The following is a 17,700-nucleotide window of genomic DNA, read 5'->3' as shown; positions in this document are numbered from 1 at the left end:
ACTGTGCAAACTAGAACATTCATTTTAGCTACTTGGTTCTTTTGTCAACTGTTCAAATTATTTAGTCAAGTTACTGGTAGTTGAAGGTAAGTTTTAAACCATTGGCGGGAAAACAAGTTATAGAAACTGTGCTTGAAAATAACCGTTGTCCTGAGATTAAATACCTACAGTAATCCTTTTTTATTCATGTGTCCACACGTTTGGTTGCTTACTATTTTTTGTTTATTCGTTTATCCTCAATTTCGGATGTTTTGTGCTTCTTCGCATATCAACAGTTGAACAGGTATGGTAACATCGTTATCTAACTTGTCTAAATCGTGTTTCTTAAGGTATCAACAAGTTAGAATTTTATAATATGTGCTTACTCCTTGTAACTTTTATCAACTGATACGTAACATGTTTCTTTGTGTAACGTTATCCACATCATGTGGGTAACGTTACTCTTGGTAGTAAATTTAGATTAGCTAAACCTGGACCTGTGTATCCACATTGTTCTTAGCTAGCCTGTGTGTGTCTCATGCTGCCGTTTTTTAAAACTTATTTTCTAAACATTGATTTCAGGTGATGACGTTTTCTGTAGTTTTGTTAACGGGGGAGTATGACTGTGTGGCAGTAGTTCCACACCAGTTATGTGAATTACATGTTGATCTCGTAATTGCTGCAATGTTTACTTGGTTTCACCATAGTTACCTGTTCACCAACTTTTATGTTTATTTTTAGGATGGAGCAAGCACAGTACTCCAAGTAGAGGATGGCTACATAGGTAAGTGTGGGTTCATTCACTTAACCCAGATGCTTAACTTGTTATTAAAGCATGTTGCTTCCAATTATATATGTCAAAAGGGCAAAAAGGCAGAGGGAAGTTTTAGCTCTGCACATGAAGGTAAGAATTAACATTTTGGTGGACACTGTGATTTGAGTTTTGATTATAAATAACCAGATATTTAGGACTGAATAATTAACTGTCTGTCTTTACTTACAGAACATTTGGAGAAGATCAAGTGGCTGACTGAAGAGAATGTCAAGCCGAGGGCACAGCTGCCTCTACAATCAGGAAAAAACAAGACTATAGTTGCGCTAGCATGTTGTCTTCATGAAACATTTCATTTGTCTTGAATGTCATGCAATTCTCAAAATCATTTAAGTACAATATCTGATTACTGTATTACAGGAGCCATTAGGAAGAATCTTTCCAACCGGGATGCCACTGATGAGGCTGTCGAGAACCAGGTCCCCAGGTACCAGAAAGGGGCAGCTGACCATGCAGGTGGGAGATGTTGCGGCGGTACAAGGGACCTGCCGTGAATATTAATGACATCTCCAGCACAACCAATATTTCATTTTTTTTTTTTACTGCTGCTATGTTCAGTGTTTTATTTATATATATATATGATTGCATTATCCTCTTAATATATTTATAGCTCTGTGTGAATGTTCTTAATTCTGACTGTAGTTCTAGTGTTATGCCACCATTAATAAGCTTATTGCACTGATGTTTCTGATATTCAACAACTATTGATTGCTGCTAGGTCATACTTATGTATATTACTGCCATTCTAGCCCTTGTTTATTTTGTATTGTATTATGTTTATTTTGTACTTTCAAATTCAAATACTGTACTTTTACTATCTGTTGCTGGACACGTTTTCTTGCACTATTTGATTTTGTAATTTTTTTATTTCAATTCATTTGCACATGTTTATTTTGTATGCTTGCTGTATAATGCATGTTTTTTTGTATGCATCTTGCACTATTTGAAATAAATGATTTAGATTTTATTCAGTTCATTGTCATTTGTGATATGACCAAAATTATTATAAAGGATTATTACAAATAAAACCTAATATTGGGGCGTGAGGCATCCCGCTGGGTTTATTGCATAAAAGCGGCTAGCCGCCGTCGGGCCGCTGGTGAGCCGCTGATCAGGGTATTAGAAAGCATTAACATGAAAGTGGCCCACCGGCGGCCCGACCGCGACGCACGCTTTAAAAAAAAAATGTTTGCTGGCTGAACGCTCTGCAGAAACGCTCGGCGGCCGCAGCAGCAAAACGCTAGTGGGCCACCGGTGGGACACTGGCGTGTTGCTTGCAGGGAAATAGCTCCCTCACTATTAGTGTAATGAGATCTCGGGGCTATACTGACATTTTTAATGCAACAACAGTAAAACATGTACCATCAATAATCAACTGTTATTTTACATGTAATAAATCGGACTTCGTCACTACAGTCTCCGGTGCAAACAATTAAACTCTCCAGACAGACTGATATGAACTCATTGCACATTTTGTCAAGTAGGTTTCGCTTACCTATTTATGATGCGCGCAGTTCAGTCAGCTGGAGAGAGTCGAAAAGCAAACACTGTCGTCGTGAAGATATTGAAGTCCCATCTGGGGTGCCAAATTGTTGAAGGTTGAAAATGTTCACGATTTATTGCAATAAAAACTTCTTAGAGTCTGGTATAACTGTTGATTATTTCAAGTTTAATTACGTGGATCCACATACAATGTCAATTCACTGCCCTTGGTTGTTGATCTTTAGACCAGACAGAAGAGCGCCCTCTACTGGCTCTCTAATTCTACTTTAACATCATCACATCCCAGGGACCAATCAGGACTGATGCTGCACATAAACAAACCAGCTCTGCTGATGGAGCTGCTTTGGCAGTTGAGTTGCATTCAGAGAAAGCAACTGGGCTGCGTTCAAGGGCCCCGTTTAACACCCACGGACCAGGTGGTTCTACCTGGGGCGTTTGCCCGACGCTGATACAGGAGAGGGTGTGTTCACGCCACACTATTCATCAAAGCACAAATATGAGAATGTATCTAATGGTAGTATCAGTAAAAAATATCAAATCTTACCTCAAGAGAATCTGCAACAGAATCTTCACACATTCATTTAAGCAATGCCCCTGTTAGTCTATACAGAAGGAATAGACGGAACAGCTGATCTTAGAACAGAGTCATGGAAAAATACATGAATAGGGATTAGGATTTATGTTAGACTCCAATATACTGTATCTTTGTTAGACATTATGGTAATGTCTGAGCTAACAACATTGATAGAAATCATATGTTATAGCATTTAAACCAAAAACAGAATATATTTATTCAATTTTCAGCAAATTATATAATAATTGTCTTGATGATTAGTGGGTTTACAGTATTAAATGTTAGGGAACATTTGAGGAGAAAGATCACCAGATTGTAATGTACTCTCAGTTTTGATGATCTACATGAATAATGGTTGATGAGAAGACAAGAATCTTATTTGCATAGTGATGATGGTCTGTATAGACAGCACATGATTCAGTGATCTGGGAGTGTTTATAACCCTATGAGTTTAACACTTCATGACTGAGATCTGTCCTTCATGACAACTGAACCCACAACAACCATGACATTTGTAACCATCTTTATCTGGACACTTGCTTTCTTCTTCAAGGGTAAGATTTTTTACATGTGTTGTTATAATTCAATCTACACAAAGTAAATTTTTTCAGGACAATGTATTTCTGTATTTTCTTTTCTAATATTGGTATATTTATTTTATTTTACAGAATCCAGAGGTCAGGTCACTGTGACTCAGACTCCTGTAGTTGAAGCTGTTCTCCCAGGACAGACAGTCTCTCTGAAATGTAGAACCAGCAGTAATGTTTATCAGGCAGGGACCTCTACCCCTCGTATGGCCTGGTACCAACAGAAACCTGGAGGAGCTCCTAAACTCCTAATTTACAATGCTAAGACACTTCAGTCTGGGACTCCATCTAGATTTAGTGGCAGTGGAGATTATAGTGACTTCACTCTGACCATCAATGGAGTCCAGGCTGAAGATGCAGGAGATTACTACTGTCAGAGTTTACACTATCCCAACAGTGTCTGGGTGTTCACACAGTGATACAGAGCCGTACAAAAACCTCCCTCAGTCAGACTGCACAGTGACTGAACTGTTACAGCTGGGACCTACTGCAGGTGTTGAGGGGGAAGAGACAGTGACATGGAACACTGGTCAGTAGAGGAAGTCAACTTTGAATAAGATTAGAAAGGGTCGTTCAGATCACATGTTCTCCATCATCATTATAATCACACATGATGGTTGTGACTTGTTACATGGTGTAAAACTTCACCTATAAACCTGTTTAATCTGGAGTTTTGGAACACGCTACCACTCAGGAGTCCCCACACCAATGACCTTTGACACCAAATGCATCATACTTTAACTCATAATTAATATCAAACATTTTTAAATCATCATAATCGTGGCTTTTTACATTTGACATGATCTAAAAGTTATTTGTTGTTCTAGAATTTGTTGTTGTTATTGGTTTTGACTCAGAAGTTCTATTGAGGACTTTTATTCTTTACATATTTAAGTGTGAAAACATTACCAACTGCCCTTCGTCTGGGTTACAATGGTTACCGCCTTGTCATCTGTTGATACTGAATGTAACCACATTTCACAGATTAGTTGTATATTAACATCATTCTTAGGATATCCAGTAACCAGAATTCATTATTTTGTCTTACAACATTGATAGAAATGATATCCCTTAAACCAATAAGTCAGTATAATATATGTACCCTCTTTTTATTCAATCAATTTATATATAATTACTGACAATATTTAGATAGACTAAAATGTACTCTTAGTACTTCAAATTTGATGGATCAGGTTTGTCTAAATTTACTGAATAATGGTGAATGGAGAAAAGACCAGAATCGTATTTACATAGTGATATATACAGCACATGATTCAGTGATCTGGGAGTGTTTATAACCCTGTGAGTTTAACACTTCATGACTGAGAGCTGTCCTTCATGACAACTGAACCCACAACAACCATGACCTTTATAACCATCTTCATCTGGACACTTGGAGTCTGCTTCAAGGGTAAGATTTAGCAGTCTGGCATATTGTTACCAGGCTTTTTTGTGGCATTGGCGCAGTAAAGGCTTCTTTCTGGCAACTCCACCATGCAGCTCATTTTTATTCAAGTATCATCGTATTGTGCTCATTGAAATAACTACACCTTCTTTTTCCAGAGCAGCCTGTATATCTTCTGATTTTACCTGTTGGTTTTTCTTTGTATTCCGAACAATTCTTCTGGCAGTTTTGGCTAAAATCTTTCTTGGTCTACCGGATTTTCCAAATCTTAATGAGTGATTGAACAGTACTGACTGGCATTTGCAAGGCTTTGGATATCTTTGTATATCTTTTTCCATCTTTATAAAGTTCCATTACCTTTACGCAGGTCTTTTGACAGTTCTTTTCTGCTCCCCATGGCTCAGTATCTAGTCCATCCACGTGAGACCTATCAAACTCATTGACTATTTATACACAGACACTAATTGCAATTTTAAAGGCCACAGGTGTGGAAATGTCACCTTTGATTGCCATTTTCACCTCCAACTTCTCTTCCCAGGGCTGGTGAGAATAGTTGTCTTAATGCTCCGATGGTACAGAACACTGTCAGTAAGTGTGCAAGTATGTGCTTCAAGCATGTATGATGTGGCCAGATGTGTGACTGTGTCTGTCGTATGTTGTCCCAGTATCACAGTTAGGATCTTTGGCTAACCAGCCCTCCTCACTGGCCACACTTCAGGACTCATAATGGGAAGGGTTGGAGGATGAACCATTTTTAAAGTGATTGTGTCACTCAAGGCAAATGAGACAACTAGTCTACCATACTGTCATGCCCAGACATCCCTCAGAGTATGGGTCCCAGCAATGATCAGACAACAGTGTCATGCACAGACATCCCCCAGAGTATGGGCCCCAGCAACGACCAGACAACAGTGTCATGGCCAGACATCCCCCAGAGTACGGGCCCCAGCAACGACCAGACAACAGTGTCATGGCCAGACATCCCCCAGACTATGGGCCCCAGCAATGACCAGACAACAGTGTCATGGCCAGACATCCCCCAGACTATGGGTCCCAGCAATGACCAGACAACAGTGTCATGGCCAGACATCCCCCAGAGTATGGGTCCCAGCAATGACCAGACAACAGTGTTATGGCCAGACATCCCCCAGAGTATGGGTCCCAGCAATGACCAGATAACAGTGTCATGCCCAGACATCCCCCAGAGTATGGGCCCAAGCAATGACCAGATAACAGTGTCATGGCCAGACATCCCCCAGAGTATGGGCCCAAGCAATGACCAGATAACAGTGTCATGGCCAGACATCCCCCAGAGTATGGGCCCAAGCAATGACCAGATAACAGTGTCATGGCCAGACATCCCCCAGAGTATGGGCCCAAGCAATGACCAGATAACAGTGTCATGGCCAGACATCCCCCAGAGTATGGGTCCCAGCAATGACCAGATAACAGTGTCATGCCCAGACATCACCCAGATTATGGGCCCAAGCAGTGACCAATAACAGTGTCATGGCCAGACATCCCCCAGAGTATGGGTCCCAGCAATGACCAGATAACAGTGTCATGCGCAGACATCCCCCAGAGTACGGGCCCCAGCAACGACCAGACAACAGTGTCATGGCCAGACACCCCCCAGAGTACGGGCCCCAGCAACGACCAGACAACAGTGTCATGGCCAGACATCCCCCAGACTATGGGCCCCAGCAATGACCAGACAACAGTGTCATGGCCAGACATCCCCCAGACTATGGGTCCCAGCAATGACCAGACAACAGTGTCATGGCCAGACATCCCCCAGAGTATGGGTCCCAGCAATGACCAGATAACAGTGTCATGCCCAGACATCCCCCAGAGTATGGGCCCAAGCAATGACCAGATAACAGTGTCATGGCCAGACATCCCCCAGAGTATGGGCCCAAGCAATGACCAGATAACAGTGTCATGGCCAGACATCCCCCAGAGTATGGGCCCAAGCAATGACCAGATAACAGTGTCATGGCCAGACATCCCCCAGAGTATGGGCCCAAGCAATGACCAGTTAACAGTGTCATGGCCAGACATCCCCCAGAGTATGGGTCCCAGCAATGACCAGATAACAGTGTCATGCCCAGACATCCCCCAGATTATGGGCCCAAGCAGTGACCAGATAACAGTGTCATGGCCAATGACAATCACAGTTTTATATTACCACCACTGCACATATTCGTACATCTATACTTACATACAGTTAGGGCCAGAAATATTTGGACACTGACACAACTTAAATAATTTTGGATCTGTACGCCACCACAATGGATTTCCAATGAAACAACTGAGAGACAATTGAAGTGCAGACTTTCAGCTTTAATTCAAGCGTTTGAACATAAATATTGTATGAAACGTTCAGGAATTACAACAATTTCAAACACAGTCCCCTTATATCAGGGGCTCAAATGTAATTGGGAAAATGAACACAAACCTCCATAAAATATAGATTTTTAATACTTTGTCGAGAAAAAAGCCTTCTCTTTATTGTACACTTGGATAATGATATGTGTTCTTGGCTGGATGTTGTGAAGGGGGGTTTCGTAACCATGGAAAGGATCCTACGATCATCCACCACTGTTGTGTTTTGTGGAGGTCCAGGCCTTTTTGTGTTGCAAAGCTCACTAGTGCGTTCTTTTTTTCTCAGAATGTACCAAACTGTTTATTTGGCCGCTCCTATTGTTCCTGCCATCTCTCTGATGGATTTTTTTTGCAGCCTAGGAAGGCCTTTTTTACTTGCATTGAAGGCTGCTTTGACCGCATGTTGTGGGTCCACAGCAACAGCTTCCAAATGCAAGTTTCACACCTGAAATCAACTCCTGACTTTTAATCTGCTTGTTTGGCGAAGAAATTATGAAGAAAAAGCCCACCTGTCCATTCAACAGCTTTTGAGATTCCATGAAAACAAGGGGGATACATATTATAGAGCTGTAATTCCTAGACCCTTCCTCCAATATGAATTTGAATACACCAAAATAAATTTAAGCCCATATTTATTATTTAACTGTCACTTGAATATACACTGAACAAAATTATAAACGCAACACTTTAGTTTTTGGCCCCATTTATCATGAGTTGAACTCAAAGATCTAAGACTTTCTCTATGAACACAAAATGCCTATTTCTCTCAAATATTGTTCACAAATTTGTCTAAATCTGTGTTAGTGAGCACTTCTCCTTTGCCGAGACGATCCATCCACGTCACAGGTGTGGCATATCAAGATGCTGATCAGACAGCATGATTATTGCACAGTTGTGCAATGTGCAGTTTTACTCTATTCGGGGGGGTCCGGGGGGTTCCGAAAACCAGTCAGTATCTGGTGTGACCACCATTTGCCTCACACAGTGCAACACATCTCCTTTGAATAGAGATGATCAGGTAGTTGATTGTGGTCTGTGGAATGTTGGTCCACTCCTTTTCAATGGCTGTGCGAAGTTGCTGGATATTGGCATGACCTGGAACACGCTGTCATATACGCCAATCCAGAGCATCCCAAACATGCTCAATGGGTGACATGTCCGGTGAGTATGCTGGCCATGCAAGAACTGGGACGTTTTCAGCTTCCAGGAATTGTGGACAGATCCTTGCAACATGGGGCAGTGCATTATCATGCTGCAACATGAGGTGATGGTCGTGGATGAATGGCACAACAATGGGCCTCAGGATCTCATCACTGTATCTCTGTGCATTCAAAAGGGCATCAATAAAATGCACCTGTGTTTGTTGTCCATAACACACGCCGGCCCATACCATAACCCCACCGCCACCATGGACCACTCGATCCACAACGTTGCCATCAGCAAACCGCTCACCCACACAACACCATACACGCTGTCTGCCACCTGCCCTGTACAGTGAAAACTGGATTCATCCATGATGAGAACACCTCTCCAAAGTGCCAGATGCCTTTGAATGTGAGCATTTGCCACTCAAGTCAGTTACGACGATGAACTGCAGTCAGTTCGATGCCCTGATGAGGATGAAGAGCATGCAGATGAGCTTCCCTGAGACGGTTTCTGACAGTTTGTGCAGAAATTCTTTGGTTATGTAAACTGATTGTTGCAGCAGCTGTCCGGGTGTCTGGTCTCAGACTATCTTGGAGGTGAAGATGCTGGATGTGGAGGACCTGGGCTGGTGTGGTTACACGTGGTCTGCGGTTGTGAGACCAGTTGGATATACTGCCAATTTCTCTGAAATGCCTTTGGAGACGGCTTATTGTAGAGAAATGAACATTCAATTCACAAGCAACAGCTCTGGTGGACATTCCTGCAGTCAGCATGCCAACTGCACGCTCCCTCAAAACTTGCAACATCTGTGGCATTGTGCTAAGGCTGGCCTTTTATTGTGGCCAGCCTAAGGCACACCTGTGCAATAATCATGCTGTCTAATCAGCATCTTGATATGCCACACCTGTGAGGTGGATGGATTATCTAGGCAATGGAAAAGTGCTCACTAACACAGATTTGGACAGATTTGTGAACAATATTTGAAAGAAACAGGCCTTTTGTGTTCATAACGAAAGTCTTAGATCTTTGAGTTCAGCTCATGATAAATGGGGGCGTTTATCCAAAATAACAGACATCCAAAATAACAAAACTCATGTCAGTGTCCAATTATTTCCAGACCCAACCAGACATACTGGATAGAACACATTTCCTGAAAGTTTTTAGTCCCTACCTAGGTTGCAACATAATTAATGTAGGGTATAATGGGTCAGAATGGTGATTTATGACCCTGGAGGGGGGGACTTCCGGATTGATATGACAGGTGGGTGGGAAATCCAGTTTGTAGGGTGGGACTTCTGGAGTGACATATGCATGTCCAGTGACTTAGTAATTTATGACTGCATTGATGTTTTACAGTAACTGATGAGCAAACCAGACTAGTGTTATAACAGGTGGTTATGTTTGATGATTAACAAATGGGCCTTAGGCTTCCGGAATGTTAAATTCACAGGCAATAAATAAGTGTTGTGTCAGCGGTAAGATGTTTGGTGTTCAACAAAAGGGTGCCAGGGTCCAGCAATTCAAGAACTCTGTTATTTAAACTTGTGGTGCAACAGATGCCATACAACTGGTGGGTTTTACAATGTGCTTGTAGCATGGTGTTTTTCCACAATCTTGTAAGATATAAAAAAGGGGTCGGGACTTACGATTTGGAGAGTTTCAGCCCATTTTTCATTTTAAGGGATGGGCCTTATGAACAGATCTGCCCTGTAGTAATGGTCCCTTAAATCTCCGGTTAAGGCTGAGCGGAATTAAACACCGACCGTGTTTGGTAAACACATTTCTTGACCTCCAAATCTTGGTAAGTAGACTTTTGACATTAATGTTAATCAGCTTTAATTACCTGTATACGCTTGTTAATCCTATTTTTATTTAGTCCAAGTGACCAGCATCTGCGTCAGTTGGACTGGGCGGTCAGACGGTGATCTTACACAACCTGAGCAGATACTTTAATTATTTACAGAAATGTTTAGTCTTGTTCTAAAGTATTATTAACAATTATGACTATGCATACTGACCCTTGGTACAACATTCTATATTCCAACAGATTGAGGACAGCCGGGTGATGATACAAAGTACATTACCACAATGGGTTCAGTTACGGACACCCTTCCTTGTGACTGCACAGCGTGAGGGGATTTTTGTTTTGTTTTCTTTCAGGCTTGAAAGCTGAAGGTAATACAGCCAACTCTTCAAAACTGCGCTGTATGTAAATGTATGTTTGAGATAGAATATTTAAACCTGAAATGTGGATTGTTATTTACACGTTAAACCAGAGAAATGGCGAAAGATAATGCTAACAACAGACCAGACACGGAACAGCCAACAACCTCTACACATAATCAATCGACCACACCCCAAAATACAAATGAACCAACCATTACTTTGTTACACAGCGATGCGCACAATAATCCTCAGATACAAGGTTTGTTAACCAAGCTTAGTAGCCCCCATTTTTCACACAGTCTAGTTGACACTCCTTCGAGCTCTCTGATGCAAACTCAGTGCAGTGATGGCGATGTTAGAGTTATACAACGTAATGCGTTTGACAATGTTGAATTACGACAGTTGATAAATTTACAAAATACTGGTGAAGTTGGCACATTCTACGCTAGTATTATGGCAGGCTTGGATACTTTGATTGTTAGAGCTTCAGACTTTGTACACGTGCCTGGTGATCGTCTGCAGATTGAGTTGATTGGTGAATCTCTGATAGACCCCGTACATGTGACCATGAGAGCAGAAGAATATAATGAACAAATGTTTGGTAATTTACTTGAAAGTGTTATGCAGAGTAATGCCGAGATTATGATTGATGAATCACTAGAACTGGTGGTACAAATTGTCAAAAACCGTGAGGGTGGTGCCCCGCGACGTAAAGCTCAAACATTGTTGATAGATCAGATTATCAATAAAAAAATAAGACATTTATATGTGGCTGTGAATAATGATTCTACGTGTTTTTCTGTTTGTTTGATGGATATGTTGAACCCACAGTACACATATCCTGAGGCCCTGGTTAGTGGTGGTGAGTTACATACTGGCGCTGGTTTAGCATTAGCATATTGTGTGGCATTCACAGCTATTGTTCGGTTTGAAGAAATGACAGGGTGTAAAATTGTTGTCTTTCACCGAACAAGGGATGGTCACTTTACCAAGTTTCAAAACAGCGTGGACACCCACCCTAGAACTGTCTTTATGTACTTACACGATAAACATTTCTATGGCATCATGGGTGTGTATTATGTCTGTGACTGGTGCTATACCGATTTCAACACACGTGGTGATCATGGTTGTAAACATAGCTGTAGTGTCTGTCTTCATGAAGATTGTCTTACCCAACCCCGTAACACAAAGCATATCTGTTTACAGTGCCCTGACTGTAAACAGATATGTTATTCAGATTTTTGTTATAGCCAGCATAAACGTTTGAAGCACCACAAAAGTTGGGTTAGCAGGTGTGACCAGAAGAAATACTGTGTCGATTGTGGCCGTTATTACAATGTTAGTATTACCAACTATAAAGCGCACAGGTGCATGGCTAACATATGTCACAATTGTAACGTGGATCTGGCGGTTGAAATGAATCATCAGTGTTTTATAAAACCCTCCAAGCCCGAGGACCCCAGTGAGCGCTACATATTTTATGATTTTGAGACAATTGCCAATCCGGTGAATGGTGTACACACTGCAAATTTTGTGTGCGCAATAAGCTTTGATAACAAGACGTGGTGTTCAGCCGGAGATGGTTGTGTCACTGCTTTTTTTCAAAAGTTTAGGCAACCGAAATATAATGACTACACATTTATAGCACACAACGCTAAAGATTTCGATGGTTACATCTTGATGCAGTACCTTGCAAACAATGTTATTGGCACAACACTTATTGCTAATGGTAGCAAGCTCATGATTTTTACATACAGCACATTCAATCAGAGATACATTGATAGTCATTGCTTTCTACCTATGAAGGTGTCAGCCTTGCCACATGCTATGGGTTTTTAAGGATTTGAAAAAAGGCTACTTTCCTTAAAAGTTTAACATCAAGGAGAATGAGAACTATGTTGGCCCCCATCCGGAACCGCATTACTATGGTGTGAATACCATGATGGCTAAAGAAAAAGATGAGTTTTTGCAATTGTATGCAACTGTTTCCGCAGACCCCTTTGTCATGCAGGATGAAATAAAGGCTTACTGTGTGAATGATGTGGTCATCTTGAGAGAGGGTTGTATGCGCTACAGACTCAAGTTCCTGGAGTGTGGTGGTGTTGACCCATTCCGGTCAATTACGATTGCTTTGGCTTGCATGAAAGTCTTTTGCTACAGATTCCTCACCAAGGACACCATTGCATTGGTCCCCTCAGAAAACTACAACCGTTGTCAGAAGACATTCTCAAACAGCTCAATCCAGTGGCTTGAATATGTGGCCTCCGATGAGAATATATCAATACAGCACGCCCTGAACAGGGGTGAAGTGAAAATCGGCGCCTACTACGTTGATGGATATGCTGAACGTGTCGTGGAAAACTCAAGTCCACAACGACTAAAACAAAAACACTTCATCTCAGGAACTTGTGAATCCAATAGACTTTAATGAAGATCATACAAGAATGATAGACATTAAAGCCAGGTCCTTCTGCAGATATACCCCCAAACTACTGAGCTCAGGACCGTGGCTTTTATACAAAAACTTCTACCCAGAACGCCATCTGAACGCATTCTGACCATCTTTGGAGAGTCCCCTGAGGTGGGGCCCTTTCCCTTGTTCTCTAGTTCTTTCTGCATGTTCTTAATTAAGATGTGCTTACTCTTGACAACCTTATGGTTAATTTTTGGGTCACCCCTCCAATGAACTCATCATAGTCATACATTTTCAGGTTCGCAACTGTCCGTGTACAGGACATGTACAGGAAGATACTATATTAGGGAGTCTTCCTGTGGTGACCCCTGGGTCAATATGCACATATCATGGTGAGGGCTCGGCTCACTGTTCAGCTGGGCGTGTGGGTGGAATATATCATGTGGGGAGTTGCTGCCTGTGTGTCTGGGCTTCACATTAGTAACATTTCTTAAACAGTAATATTTCATAAACTTAAACATGCATAATGATATATTCATAATATGTGGGATTATAAGCAATTTGCAGAAATTCCCTCACAAACGTGATGGGTTTAGCACGGTCTATGAATTTCTATGTTGTTTCTGGCACGGTCACCCAAAGTGTCATTGTTCAACAAGCATCAATCCAATGACAAAGATTCAGTATGGGTTGATGCACCAGCAATGGTTGACAAAGCTAGAGGATTTAAAAGAACAACACAACGTACATGTTCAATACATATGGGAGTGTGAGTGGAATCAGCTTAAAAACACATCCGCAGATGTCAAAGCTTTCTTGAAGACCTTTGGTGCTCCAGAGCGCCTTGACCCTCGGGATGCTCTTTTTGGCGGTCGTACTAATGCGATTCATCTGAAGTTTATGGCTCGAGAAGGGGAGACTATTCAGTATAACGATGTCTGTAGTCTTTACCCATTCTGCAACAAGACAAAGACTTATCAGATTGGGCATCCAGACATAATCTTTCGAGATTTCAAACCACTAGACACCTACTTTGGTATTGTTAAGGCTACAGTGTGTCCACCGAAAGGCCTTTATCACCCCGTTTTACCATACAGGGTTGGCGGTAAGCTGTTCTTTCCATTGTGTAGATTATGTACAGAGTCTGAAAACCAGGTAACTGATTGTTCACATACTGATTCAGAAAGATCTTTAACCGGCACCTGGGTTTCTATTGAGCTGGTTAAGGCTGTTGAGAAAGGTTATCGGATTGTGGAAGTATTTGAAGTCTGGGATTTCACCAGGACATCAGATTAACTTTTTGCAGATTACATGAAAACATTCCTGAAGCACAAGCAGGAAGCTAGTGGCTTCCCACCATCTGTGGTTGACGATGAGGCTAAAGACCGGTATAATATTCACACCACTGTAACCTGAGTGCAATTTACCTTGTCCAAAACATGTTTGTTAAAGGCAAATCTAGTAGAACTATTAACTTGAACAGAAACTACCTCATCTTGTTTAAAAAACCCTGTGACAATCAGCAGATTAGCATTTTAGGCAGACAGATATACCCCGGTCTTTCTCGATTCTTCATGGAGTTTTAAAGATGCAACACATCCGCCTTTTGGTTATTTACTTATTGACTTTAAAGCTACAACACCAGAAGACTACCGTCTGAGAACAGGGTTATTTTCAGGGGTTTGGCCTGTCGTGTACGTTCCTAAGAAAGTTTGATCATGTCTAAACGCATTCGTAGAAATGTACCACTTTTGAAGATGATATTTAAGGCACCGGCAAGTCAACGAAAAGATATTTTAGAATCAGCATCCACCAACCTCATTCTATCGCTCTGTGAAATAACGCTTCATCTAAGGCGTGGAAATATACCCTTTACCGAGTCGCAGCTCCGAAAAGTAAAGAGACAAAAAGCCAAAATTATATACATGTCTAGAAAGAACACTTCAGTCGCAAGGAAAAGAAAAACCATCAACCAATCTGGAGGTTTGCTACTGCCGTTACTAAGCCTTGCAGTTCCATTCTTAACCAGTCTAATTGCATCGAGACAGGGTTAAACAACATGGAGCATGCTCAGAAAATGTTTCTGGTGCCACAACATCAGTTAGAAAAACTGCGAGAATCCAAAAAGATTAGCACCGATGTAAAACAATCCGTTGAAAATTATTTGGACTCATCGATTCGCAATATACTGTTGAAGCCGGATATGAATTTACATGAGAAAGCTAAAAGATACTCTGCCATTTTACAAAGATTTTTGGCTGTTGTGCAACAGGGGGAGCTTGATACAAACACACTGACTTTAAGTCTACCCGGGTCTGAGACTGGGTCTGATGTAGTAAACGTGACTGAGACTAAGCAAACTGTTGACCAAAATGTTGACCTTGTTGATGAAATTTTGGATAATGTGCCTGCGAGGCATAGAAAGAATGTTGAATATATTCTTAATAGAATGCACAGGTCTAAAGATTTGACTTCATGGAATTCAAATGGTGAATTAGTTTTCAAAGGAGAGCTAATCAAGTGCTCACACCTGTTGGATCATGTTAAAAGTGTGACAGCAACCAAAGAAATTGATGACGATAGAAGACCGTTGGGGTGGGGGGTGTTTTTAGAGGCCATGGCTTGTCTCAACATGCCTTTTACAACTATTCCAAATGTGCATGTAAGACGTGAAATCAATTTGTATAAACAAACGTCTGGTGACACAATGGATGATTTAGCCACAACACCAGCAACTGGTTTTCAAACAACCTTTCTTTGAACCCCCTACCACGGACCCCACAAAATGGCTTCCATTATATTGTTTTTATTTTATACTTTTTTAATAATTTGTGATTCATTGTATGTTTGTTTTACCTTGAATAAATGTTGTATGAAAAATACTATGTAAACTTTGATGTGGTTTTACAAATGTTATTATTTTTGAATAATAAAGTTGATATACACGTGATTGGCTTTTCTATTTCTTCAACAGCCATGGCACAAATTAAAGGTTTCACCAGATTGAGCATGTTGTATGCAATTAAACATTAGCTTATCACGCTTACTCTGGTACATCTTAGCTACAAACTTTGAGACTAGGGCATCATTTTCTCGTAAATTATCAACATGAAAAGACAGAAAATCTTTATAACTCAGACCTTTTGTCATCAGAAAGAGAAAGAACACACAATGCTGTCCACACGTGGTTGAAACCAGGTCCTGTACTTGTTTTGAACTGTATTCTACGTTTTCACAGGTTTTCAGAAAGGCATTGATTGATTTGGGAAAATATGTAAAATCCGGGGGGATTCCAAAACTGTCATAAAACCTTCCAATGCCATCATCCGTTATGTAAATAGCCAGCCAGTGCTCCCCTGGGTGATGGCTTGGGTGTGTATTAACAATCATCATTGATGCAACATCTCAGACAGGCACCCTAGGTAGTTGGTCGCTTGCCAGCACACCATAGAAATGGGTCCTAGATGAAAATTGGTTCACCACTCTGGTCAACTCTGCTGTATTCATTTCCACACAGTTTTCCTAATAGTAATCAACCATGACTTGTGACCGGTTTGACACTTCGATAATGGAGTCAAAGATTGAATAAACAACTAAATTAATTGTGTGGGGTAGTGGTTGTCTGAACCTCATCTCAAGTCATACATTCCCTGACTTGATCAAGGATATGTGCTGACCACATTCCTCGTCTGGCGCGCAGTTGAATGCATAAAGGGCATAGCTGTGTAAGAAGTCCGACCTGTCAATAGCCAAGGCTTGGTCCTTTAGGTGTTTTCCTGAAGCTAAGGCCAATTGGTAAAATTCACGCACTGCTGACCCTGTTGTGTAATTCGGTTGGAATGGTTTGCTAGGAAATTGCTGACCATCTACATACATAGCCATAAACTCCAAATTATAATGTTTGAAATTAAATGGATTTTTTGTGTACCTTCCGGTAAAACTGTCATTGTCCACCAATTCGATTACAATACATTTTGGCAGAGGTCCTAAAAATAGGTTTTCCTGGTTGCAAACATGACCCCCAGCCGGTAAACGAAATGTCTTCATACACACTCTTTCAATTGGGTACTTGGCATTGGTTGAGAGTAGCGCTTGAGCGTGTCCAAGTTTCACGGCTGGCGAAACAGACACTTTCTTGACAAATAGTGACGCTGATAATATATGCAAATGATAACGCACATCCCCGACCCCCATAAGGCAGAACTCATCTTTACCGCGCACCATCCTAACCTTTATGTCAACGCCGTTTAACATACGTTTCTCTTGAAAGAAGATATCGCTATGAACAGGGCCGATCATTTCAAATGTTGTGCTATCCGCCGAATAGGCTGCCCTTTTCGTAAGTCCATCGTTCTCGCCTGCAGGGTCCGTAACATCCATGTGACCTGCGGCATCCTTGTAAAACAACCCAGCTGAAAACTGTGTCTTTAATGTATCACATAATTCAGAATGCTCTCTATAACGGCTCTGTAGGGGTATGTGTTGCTACTCTGGCTAATTAAACGATCACCCAAGGAGACATCCACTTGTGAAAATAGGGAGGCTATCGGATAGTTGATAACCCCAACACGTGCTCCGGCATCAATATTAGTTCTGTCCGGTTTAGTGACTTTTGCACGTAGGTACAACAAAGTATTGTTTAGATCAACGTAGTCTTCGCCATTCCCGGCAATAAAGAACTCCAGAGGGGCTGCGTCTGATATTGCTTAT

At 41.4% G+C, this 17,700-nt stretch overlaps 1 protein-coding gene and 4 gene segments (V, D, J or C); 3 read left to right on the top strand and 2 right to left on the bottom strand.

Annotated features, from left to right (window-relative positions):
• The window catches only part of LOC105008451, a 966,635-nt gene that overhangs the window by 74,928 nt on the left and 874,007 nt on the right, over window positions 1–17,700 (bottom strand).
• Window positions 1–17,700, bottom strand: part of LOC105009329 (Ig kappa chain V-III region MOPC 63) — a 784,483-nt gene that overhangs the window by 347,413 nt on the left and 419,370 nt on the right. The window lies entirely within an intron of this gene.
• LOC114829915 overlaps window positions 1–17,700 on the top strand; it is a 587,221-nt gene that overhangs the window by 211,689 nt on the left and 357,832 nt on the right.
• The window catches only part of LOC114829916, a 334,989-nt gene that overhangs the window by 134,151 nt on the left and 183,138 nt on the right, over window positions 1–17,700 (top strand).
• The window catches only part of LOC117593618, a 530,161-nt gene continuing 515,794 nt past the window's right edge, over window positions 3,334–17,700 (top strand). Inside the window, 2 exon segments of the V gene segment in view lie at window positions 3,334–3,442; window positions 3,557–3,881. Coding sequence covers window positions 3,370–3,442; window positions 3,557–3,881 — 398 coding nt within the window.

This window comes from Esox lucius, chromosome 21, assembly GCF_011004845.1.
Source record: "Esox lucius isolate fEsoLuc1 chromosome 21, fEsoLuc1.pri, whole genome shotgun sequence".
NCBI lineage: Eukaryota > Metazoa > Chordata > Actinopteri > Esociformes > Esocidae > Esox > Esox lucius.
Note: the sequence above shows the minus strand (reverse complement) of the source record. Positions and strands in the feature narration are given on the sequence as shown.